The following is an 11,164-nucleotide window of genomic DNA, read 5'->3' as shown; positions in this document are numbered from 1 at the left end:
TTTTTGCCACCCCTGTCTGTTGAAAAGACAGCTACAGAAGAGAAACACATTCTTGTGAATCTTTGTGCTCTTTAAGGGCAGAAGTATATATGTGTATGTCATTTTTATATTATATATGGATCTATATTCAAACGTTTTTATGGCTACTATGTCCCTCCTTGATTTATCCTAAATTGGTCTCTTCATAATTTCTTTATTAGATGTAACTGACTAGTGTAACTATAACAAGACAATATGAGGAAGTAATATTTGTCTGAAACATTATGGTTTAAATAGCTTTGACAGCATGCAGTATAATTTATTTTTGACTCCTGCACCCAAAGTTCTCAGAAAGTGTCGCAAATCCACATGTTGTCAATGAGAGTTAAGTTTGGCATTTGGAGCCTTAATTTTGATGAAAAATTTGTACACTCGTAGCCATCCCCCGAAACATTGGCTGTGCATCGGAGGGGCATCGAGGGCATCACTTATTCATTTCAATGTCAATTGTACATTGAACTTACTAAATTGCCTACAGATCTCTCTCAGATACCATAATCAAGATATAATTTAGCTTGATCTAAACACCATGGGTAAACCACATTTATGGAGATGCCATCACAGGGTACAAAGAACACACTCACTTGGAAGGTCATGGACCCAATTCCCTGTTTCCTTGAAAAGTCAAATACAACTGTACAAAGACAATGGAAGGTGGCTGTAAAACTACCACTTCAGAATCACTTATCACAGGTGCAGATGACTACCCAAAGTGCAAGCAGGGGAGAATCAGGCTCCATATATTTTGCAGTGACCACTAGTCAGTTGCACAATTTATTCTCATTGTGTGCAGTGTGGATAAGGGAAGAAAATGTGTCCCGACTGTTCATTTAGCAAAACCTGAGGTTGACCTCAACCAGCAACATTGAAGTAAAAAAAACTACCCATGTCTTTACTCCACTAGCATTTACATTGAGAAAACTAACGATGTAAAAACACACTTTTTTTGCAGCAAAGCCTTAGATACCACCTGCTGGCTAAACTGGACCTAAATCTAACCTTTTCCCCAGTGCAGATGCAGGACTTCTAGCTCAATTTTAGCTGGCTGTATTCTAATTTAGGTTTGTAACCACTTTTCACTAAATCAACATTAACCACTTTCGTTCCAGAGCATTGACTTGCACCAAAATAACCCAGTCTGTTGTAATTAACTCTGCCATTTGGGTGCAAGTTTACGTGTAGACCAGCCATCACTGTAAATCCAGAGTAACTCAGAGCATAATTTGATCCAATTGTATGTTGTGGGTATACCAATAACATAGAATCTAGAGTTGAGACTTTGATTTTCTTTGTGATTGTGTCTATTTAAATAATGTCAGAAAAACAGAATCCTTACCTGAGTTAGTAGTATCTTAGATTAAACTGGAATAACTTTTAAAATCTAGTTTACTCTTACACTATTTTTGCTGTCTCCTCCTTTTGGATCCAGTTCAGGAAAGCACTTAAGCCTGTGCTCAAGTCCAACTCTTTTCAGGACAGCGCTTAAGCACATATTTAGGTTTAGCCATTTGTTTAATCCTATTGACCTTAAATTAAGCACATGGTCAAGTGCTATCCTGAATAGGGATGCTTCCCTGAATCTGGGCCATAATACGTTTCAGGCAGCTTGGGCAATGTAATTAAACTAAGTGGTGTCAGGTTTGCATGTACTAACAGTGTTTGGTTTTTAGCACTGCTGGGGAATATTTCAATAAAATGTTTTCCCAATGTTTGTTTGCTTTGAAATCAAACTCATTAAATTCCTTTGGTTCTAATCGAATCTCCAGTTCCATTCCTTATTTTCCATAAGTGTAAAATGAGGATAATGTTTTGAGTTCAAGAAGTAAAGCACTAGAATAAATGCTTTTCATAATTTATTATTATTATCAGACAAAACAATTAATTAATCTACATGCCAGTGTCCCTTTAGTTTGAAACCTTTAGAAAATAAAGCTAACAGCCACACTATCACTCAGGATCCAGTTTACTGCTTTTCTCCCTCACCACAGATGGAAGCCAGAAAATGTAAACAGGGCAAAATAAATATGGAGACAGAACACTTAATAGTTTTTAGTAAATGTAATCCTGATTCAAATATCAGTGATGTCGTGCTACTTTTTTGGTATCAAGAGCCGTTTTATACTAGAGGTAATTTTTAAAAGGGGATACTGTAAAGAAATATAGATGCATCTTCACACTTTGTGCCATTTGTTTAAGATCTGAAGTCAGCCCTAAGGAGTGAAAGATTTGATGGCCCAGAGAGCTGTAAATCAATAGATAAATGTTTCTCACCATGTTACCTTATTTCTTTCTTCCTTCTCCCTGCAGTCACACAGAAAGGGCACATGTCTGGACTGAGGCCACAGGCGTAGCTAGGATGCCACTTTTGCTTATGGAGAGGAGTTTGGCATGAAACTGCAGAATGGCCTCCAATGTTTGTTGTCGTCAAAATCTACCAGAAAGGGATTGCTTATGCACAAGAATCTGAGAGAAACCTGTCATGAGAGCAAACTCATCTCCTTTTATCAGCTGTAAACAAGATAAGAATGGAGACAGGAGGAATTGGTCTTAACAGTTTCAATCAAGCTCTATCTATACTAGAGAGCTTTTTGATGGTTAAACATTAGTTAGATGTTTCTAGTACAGTTTGTTCTGGGCGGGGTTAGTGAGCCTGCACTTACCTATCTGGTTTATGTGATGAGTTCAGCAGCATGTGCACACAAAATTGCTTTATCAGGGCACAGGACAAAGCCTTTCCTTTCAGAAGTTAATATATCAGTGCCTGTGGGTCTCCCAAGGTACCTCTTTTGTTTTTACCGCTGCCTTGTGCCAGGCCGCGTTACCATGAGCTTGCCCCTGAACCCCAAGCCCTTCCTGAACGGGCTGACGGGGAAGCCGGTGATGGTGAAGCTGAAGTGGGGGATGGAGTACAAGGGCTACCTGGTGTCTGTCGATGGCTACATGAACATGCAGCTTGCAAACACAGAAGAATACATCGATGGTGCATTGTCAGGACACCTTGGTGAAGTTTTGATAAGGTGTAACAATGTCCTGTACATCAGAGGAGTAGAAGAAGAAGAAGAAGATGGGGAAATGAGAGAATAAGTTTGTATATTTCTGGAAAATAAAGATCAGTTTTTCACCAAAAAAAAAAAAAATAAAAAAAATTCCCAGCACAGATCCCTAATGTAGGAGCAGCAGGTTATTCTGGAAGATTAAGGACCCTCCACTTTCTGCATTAATCTCTATTACAGAGCACATCCCAGAGGAACTGAAGCATCTTGCATAGTTTTTCTGACAGCTTTCCTAGCTTTGACAAATCTGTTGGCACCTGAGGAAGCCATTGTCAGTATTTCAGCAGAGAATGAGGTGGGACAGAGGGCAGGAACTGGAGAATTCAGGTATCACTAACTGCCTGAACTCCATGCTGGAAATATTGACTCAGCTCAGAGTAAGATTTTAGACTAGGGATGTTGCCAATAGAAGAACATAAGAATGGCTAGACTGGGTCAGACCAATGGTCCATTTAGCCCAGTATCCTGTCTTCTGACAGTGGCCAATGCCAGGTGCTTCAGAGGTTCTGAACAGAACAGGCAACCAGCCAGTGATCCATCCCCTGTTGGCCACTCCCAGCTTCTAGCAAACAGAGGCTAGGGACACTCAGAGCATGGTATTCCAATCAGTTCCCGACTTAAGACCAACTAAAGTGTCTGCTGGGTAGGGAGATTTACAGGCTTAAATTCCAATCTAGGGTTAGGATCAGATCTGCTGATCAGTAGAATAGGGTCAAGTTGGCAAGCTAAGATAAGAAGTTTTTCCCCTCCCTTCCACCTGTTTTCTACTGGAAAAACTGTGTGTGTGTGTGTGTGTGTGTGTGTGTATTAGTTACAGAAAAAAGAAACCAGCAAGAGGAGGAACCAAAAAACAAAAAAACCCCACCCAACCCTCACAAACCCTGAAATGTTGTTTGTTTTTTAAATTTAAATTGTTTGGTTTTTCATTTTTTTTCTAGAAAAACAAGAAAATTTTGACCAAAATGAAAATATTCTATTAATTTTCTTTTGATTGAAAAAACATTTTCCATTAAAAAAAAACATTTTGATGAAAATACATTTGCTGCTCTAGTCTCAATAAGTAGGGAGCTGGGACAGCAACAGGCTATGGACTTTTGGTCACGTTCCTGGCCCAACTCCATGCCACACCACTTATCTTTATCTTATCTTCTCCTCCTCCATCACCATTCTACCAGGTGACTCTCTAATGTCCTGCACATGGGAGGCTGAGTGGATGCCTTAGGCTCAATAATGGCTTGAGAAGGGATGGGAGTGTCATCTTGCCTTAGTGATCTGTTGTCTGGTGCCTTATCGAACTCTCCTTTGTGGCTTTTCATTTTATTCTGGCACTGCACTTATGCTAAATTCATCCTGACACTGTGGGTATCACAGTGGGTCTTCACTGCAGAGATAAGTTGGGCTCAAGTTGGGCTCTTAATTGGGAGTTTCCCTTAACTGTCTTTCCGTCCACACACACAAACCCTCTTACCAAAGATTGGTGGTGTTTTCAGTCTGAGCTAGTTAGCTTGTGTGAAGCTATGGCTAAAACCTGAGTGAGCTGTTCATTCTGACTGGAAACAACCCACTTAGCAGTGAGGATGAAGGATAACCACTGCAGATGTTGACAGTCTTCCAATGCTTTCCAACAGCCCCTTCACCTCTGTATGCCCAGAAGGACAGACAAATTCTCCCATAATTCACTTGGAAAGAATCATAATGCAGCTCACCTTGCTGCAGCTCAAAAACCTGCTCCCAGAAGTCCTAGCAACACAAGAGGGTGAGTGTGGCACCAATGAAGACACAGTAACTTGCGCATAGCTCTGTATTTGGCTGTTCACCCAAGTTAACTCTGCACGTAAGGCATACCCTGAAATATTTGGTATACACTAACTTGTTCTGCATGGCAAAGTTCAGTTCTGAATAGACCTTCTCATTAGCAGATCCTAGTAAGGGCCCGGGGCTGGCATTCTTCTGAGGCCAGCTATCAGCATGTCAGCATGGTCCTAAAACATCTTTGTTAGGAAATGATGGTTTCAAATCCAAAAGCACTAGGTGGCCTGTACAAGAATGCAGCAATATCACTGAAGTGGATGTTGATGATGAGATAGGTGCTAAGTAGTTGAAGTAAGTTCAAAGAACAGACAACAGAGTTCTTGTAGGGACTCCTCCATGTGGCACCCTGGGAAGGTGCACAGATTGCTGAGGAACCCTTATTGAGAGTGGTCACTGAAGGGATGAGCAAGAGAACAATGGGTTTGTGCTGGGAGGATCTGCTGCAGTTGTAATGCATTTGTGTTCTTGTTCCATATTAGTGCAGCAATTATCTGAACTGAAGCTGTGTGGGCAGAGGTGCTTTCAAAACATGTTCACGTTATACCTGGTATACTTCTAGCGATAGCTGGAATGTCTGTGAAATTCTTAGGAACCCATTTATTTGTTGGCCTGGAAGTCAAATTTTCAGAAGTTGCACCTTAGCATCTGAATCTGAGCACTTAAAAATGGAGCACCGCATATCAAAAGCCAGTTCTGCAAGTTTTTGGTGTAAGTACTTTACAGGCTGCCCAGGTACATGAACTGGCAGTGAGAATGCAAAAATCATCCAGTGCAGATGGAACTAAAAAAGCCACAAGTAAAGCCAAAAGCATGATCTGGAAATAAAGCAGTTGGTTCAAGTAGTTAAAGCAGACCTAAGGCTACAGGATGAATAGAATTGCCTCTCTTTCAGCAATGGGCCACTTCAATGTGCTTGAATGTTGTAAATTGACAAGAAGATTAAAGGGGTGGAACAGAAAAGCAACAAAGGTCTCTGGAAGAGCTATATAGATAGAATCAGGTTCTTAGGGAAAGCTGTTCAAACTCAGGATAACACGTTAAAGCTTAACTTGGGAATTATCCTTTTGAAATTACTTTTCCTTTTTTGGCTAGAGGGGTTACAAATTTAAGCGATCAGTGTTGTTTTAATCATTTGTTTCTTGAGATTAGTGAGGAACAGCAAGCTTTTAATTGTGTTTGCGCTTAAATGGTTACATGGTATGCTTGAAACCTTCAGACATGACATCCCAACCAGCTTTGAGGAAAAGTATAGATTCTAATTTCAAAGGACTATAGCAACTTCCATCTTTTTCAGGGAAAATGGGTGGAGGGACTCTGAATTCTTGGGGGGTGGGTGGGGAATGGGATAAAAAACTTACACTTTTACATAACTTTACACATCTGAATAGATCCACTGAAGTCAATGCAACTGGATTCACTCAGGTAGACACCCATATACTTGACTTATGTGGGGCTCCATACAGGCCTACAGGTCCAGCCATGCTGAGCTTTATGGTACAAAGGGCTCCACACAGTTGCATAGGGGTTCCGTTTGCATTGACTTCAGTGGGACTCTTCATATGAATAAAGTTACTCGCATGTTTAAGGCCCAGACCCTCAAAGGTATTTAGGCGCCTAACTCCCACTAAAATCAACAGGAATTAGACGCCTTTTAGGATATGGGCCTAAATGATGAAAGGATCAGGCCCTTACCTTATATGCCTTCTTATGACAGTTAATTAAATAGCCTTCTCCTACTGTTTGTTAAAATATGCTTGGTTAATTCCTTCTCTCACAGAACCTGAGCAGTTGTGAACTGTAAGACATTCTCTTCTTAAGTATGGCTCTGTAACACGCAAAAGAAATATTGCTCAGTGCTTGTAGATATTAAAACAACTGCCAAGAAAGCAATTAATTTAAAACACGTTTAATGGCTTTGTTTTTGTGCACTCTGCACAGATGCACTCTAAAATCCAAAACATATACAGTAACCAGAAAAGGAAACGATTGAAATGGTGAACCTCTAGCCCTAAAAGGCACTTGCTCACACTGATACAGGAACCAGCTGTCAGGGGGAGTTAGGATAAAGTCAAGGAGGTAAAAATACTTTGCGTGGGAAAAACAGCTATGTCATGTATATTATATTAACAGAGTAATTAATCCAACATTTTCACCAGTTCATACCATGTGATTTTGTGCCTCTGAACATTTCGGTATTTGACATATTGGAGGCCTGAAGGAGCCATTTGATAAATTCCAAAATCTATTTTAAAACACAAAAATTTCCCAGACCAGCTCCCAAAAGCCTCTCTGGCCAGTGTTTAACTACAAGATGGGAACTAGGAGGTCCTAAGTTCTACTGCCACCTATGTGACACTGGCAGGACTTTATAATACTTTGTAAAATGTCATATAATTACTAACATCATTTATTAATTTGCATTGCAATGTCAAGACTGGTACATTTCTTACTAATGGGAAGAGGTTACAGAGAGGTGAAAGAAAATAGCATAGGAGAGAGAAAATAAACAGAGGAAACAGAGAAAAGGGGTTGAGGGTGGTGTGTGTGTGGTGGGGGGGAGATGAAAACAAGGCTAAATTCATCTGGTTAAAGAGTAGGCCAGACTTTCAGCTGCTGTAAACTGGCACGCCTCCACTGAAGTCAATGATGCCAGCTGAGGATCTTGTACAAATCTCTGCCTTTTTAGGAAAATAATTCAGGTAGAAGTGTCAGGAAAGGCAAAATCATCTAATGGAAGGGAACAAAACTGAAAACAGGTATGACACTGAAAGATAAGGAGGAAGGAGAGGGGAAGAGAATAGAAAGCTGAGCTGCCAGTGGATAAAAGGTAGTGCTCTGCATTACATTGGAGATATCCAAGTTTAATTATAGGACATTTTTGCTCTCCATGCTGGCACAAAACACATTCAGCCTGAGATAGGAGGGTGGGGACTTATCGACTTTAAGGCCAGAAGGAATCATCATGATTATCTAGTCTGACCTCCTGCACATTGCAGGCCAGAGAAACTCACACCTCTATGGGTCCACTGTAATAGACCCATAACATACCTTGCACCATTCAGTTAATTCCCTTCTCGCTGATTAAGTATAAAATTGATAGGTATCTGAAAGAATCCCAATCCTTTTTCAGCTCTTGTGGCTCCAAGCAGAAAGGTCAAAAGGGAAGAAATAATGAGAGAGCCTCAATTTCAAAATCCATATTGAAATTGTCTAAAAGTACCTGACAAAGTCAGAGAGATTAATGGAACTGGGTTCTTCAAGACGTTCAGTATGGAATTTAGAGATTTCTAGCGCTAGGTCACTTGATGTTTGAATCTGGGCTTAGTCCTTAATGACCAAAGATCATTGTTATCCAGTTATCTCCAGCCTGTCTGAAACAAGTTGGTGGCCTTACTCCATAAAATCATTACCACCCCAGCTGGCCCCTCTGTGCCCCACTGACAGTTTTCACAAAGGGTATGTCGTCACTGAAGACAGGGCAGTTACTTAGGTGTTGCTCTTAACCCCCTTTTCATCCACACACAATACCTCTCATCTGAATCAAGTGGTTCTTCCAGCTCAAGCTAGGTGATACGGGTTAGTGTTTGAGTCACAGCCGCCGACTTTCCAAAGTGTCGGGGGTGCTCGACACCTGGCCTGCCCCAGGCCCCACCCCACTCCACCCTTTCCCCTAAGGCCTCACTCCTGCCCCATCTCTTCCTGCCCCCATTCCACCTCGCCCCACCTCTTCCCACCCAGTTTTGCCCCCTTCCCTGAGTGTGCTGCATCCTCCCTCTTCCCCCCTCATCCAGCCTCCTGCATGCTGTGAAACAGCTGATTGTAGCAGGTGGGAGGTGCGGGGAAGGAGTGGGAGGTGCTGATCTGCAGGCCCCATCGGTGGGTAGGAGATGCTGGGGGGAGAGGAGGTGTTGATGGGGGGCTGCCAGTGGGTGCTCAGCACCCACCATTTTTCCCCCGTGGGTGCTCCAGACCTGGAGCAGCCCCAGAGTCAGTGCGTCTGGTCTGAATTCAGCTTTTTAACTCACCTACTTTGTAGTGAGAATGCAGGCTAAATCACTTGAGTGCTGATAGTCCTCCAGTGCCTTCCCACAATTTCCCTAGGTGTCCAGAAGGACAGACAAGTTCTCCCACAATTCACAGTGGGTCAGAGTTGCTGCACAAGGAGCCATGAGCTATGGCGCCAGAATTCCTATCAAGACAGAGACACACATACACACAAGGGAGTGCAGTACCACACTAACTCCACTATGCAGCATAGCTGCTGACGCCTGGGCAATGCTAACCCTGGTGTGGATCAGAGAGGCTAACTCTGCAGAGAAAACATAGCCAGAGAGGCCACAGAATGCAGGAATTGGGAGGCTGAACTAACTTGTCACTCCTTTAGGTGAGTTGCCTGGGCAGTCATGTACTTCATTCTCAGTACTACCTTTTCTGGGCATAAAGACAGAGTCTTAGTGTCCATTGCTGTTAGACTGATACCTTTCACAAGTACTGTAGCTTACATTTAAAAAAAAATGTTTGACTTAAACTATCAAATTATCATCAGCTTTTGGCTGGTAGACAGAAATGTTTCTTAAAGGCTAGTTTTGAAGAATTGAGATCTCAAACTAAAGTTTAGTTCTCAGATTTTATCATAGGATGGACCACATTTTAAAAGAGAGATTGTCTTGGGCAGCACCATATTTAACCTAAATATTTCTGCCTGTATATTCCATGGCCCCACATGTCTTGAAGCTGGGTCTACATTCGTCCAAGACAACTATTGTCTCCCTACTCCCACCCAGCAGCTCCTAATTACCCAACTACCTGCAAGTCATGAGAAACCATGAAGATACATCTGCAAGGGCTCCCCTGGGCCTAATTAGAGGAACACTGTGAACACCGATTGGTCAGGGCTTCCTATTTAAACCCAAAGAGAGGCACAGGAAGTTGCCTGCACAGCTGGGCTTTGTGTGGCTTCTGCGTTGGATCCAGTCTTCTTGGCTGACTTCTGGTTCCTAATCCTTGCACCTGGTCTCTGAATCTGTCTTTGACCCGAGGCTTGACATCGACTCCTGTTCCAACCACTAGAGCAAAAACAATGAGGAGTCCTTGTGGCCAGGGCTGGCTTTAGTAACTGCAGGGCCCAATTCAAATACCCAGTGGCAGTCCAGGTCTTCGGCGTCACTTTGGCGGCAAGAGGTCCTTCATTCGCTTTGGACCCCCTGCCACCAAAATGCCACCAAAGACCCAGAGCGAGTGAAGGACTCCCTGCTGCCGAAGACCCGGTACACCACAGGGTATGTAAAAAAAAATTAAAAATTAAAAAGATGCCTAAGGAGCGGGGTCTTCTTAGGAGCAGGCGCGAGGCCCTCTTAGGCGCAGGGCCTGATTCCAGGGAATCGGGGAATCAGCCTAAAGCCGGCCCTGCATGTAGCACCTTAGAGACTAACATATTTATTTGGGCATAAGCTTTCGTGAGCTAGAACCCACTTCATCAGATGCATGGGGATCCACTAGAGCAGGCTGCCTATATCATGGCCACAACAGTATGTTTATTCCAGGGGAGCTCCTCTGATTGTATCCCAGAGTATCTTCCAAGTGACTGAAGCATAATAACAGTGCTGCTGTAACTCACAATGTCTGGTTTGCTACTTTACAAAGGTTGAAAAAAAAAGGTTTCACAGAGTAATCAAAGTTTTAAAAAAACAATTTAACAGAGATTTCCACAATAGCATGAGTCACCAAGGGAACTCAAAGGCGTAAAGCGATAACACAAATAGTGAATGTGTGTTCTGTTAACACAGTTTTGTTTGGCTAAGGATTAAAGAGGGAAGGGTGTGAATTTCTAATTAGCAAAAATATTGATCTCAAGCAAATGCCAGCAGAGCAAATATCTATGCATTCAGGTCAAGTTTACAGCCTGACTTAAGTATTATTACCACATTCATGATGAGGCTTGGCTTATCTCAAATGATTTAAAACTAGCAGTTAAGAGATACTTTGGGAGTGCTCATGAATTTCCTCCTTAAGTGAAAATGCACCATTTTCACAGCAAAATTTTCTTATTTTTACAGAGGACTCTGACTACAGCAGGGATTCTCAAACTGGGGGTCAGGACCCTCAGGAGGTCGTGAGGTTATTACGTGGGGGGGGGGTCACAAGCTGTCAGCCTCCACCCCAAACTCCACATTGCCTCCAGCATTTATAATGGTGTTAAATATATAAAAAACTGTTTTTAATTTATAAGGGGGGTTGCACACAGAGACTTGCTATGTGAA

General features: G+C 42.3%; 1 protein-coding gene across 1 annotated transcript; it reads left to right on the top strand.

The window, feature by feature from the left end:
- Positions 1–2,828: 2,828 nt before the first annotated feature.
- LOC116840078 (small nuclear ribonucleoprotein F) lies at positions 2,829–3,180 on the top strand. Its single transcript, XM_032806449.2, has one exon. It carries the CDS (start codon positions 2,863–2,865, stop codon positions 3,121–3,123), a length of 261 nt encoding a protein of 86 aa, XP_032662340.1. The 5' UTR covers positions 2,829–2,862; the 3' UTR covers positions 3,124–3,180.
- The last annotated feature ends 7,984 nt before the right edge of the window (positions 3,181–11,164 follow it).

Source organism: Chelonoidis abingdonii, chromosome 6 (genome assembly GCF_003597395.2).
Source record: "Chelonoidis abingdonii isolate Lonesome George chromosome 6, CheloAbing_2.0, whole genome shotgun sequence".
Classification (NCBI taxonomy): Eukaryota; Metazoa; Chordata; order Testudines; family Testudinidae; genus Chelonoidis; species Chelonoidis abingdonii.
The sequence above is the reverse complement of the archived record's forward strand: the minus strand, read 5'-3'. Positions and strand labels throughout refer to the sequence as shown.

What these genes read in the sequence shown, in the direction of transcription:
- LOC116840078 (XM_032806449.2), top strand. Translation starts at nt 2,863, where the DNA reads ATGAGCTTGCCCCTGAACCCCAAGCCCTTCCTGAACGGGCTGACGGGG.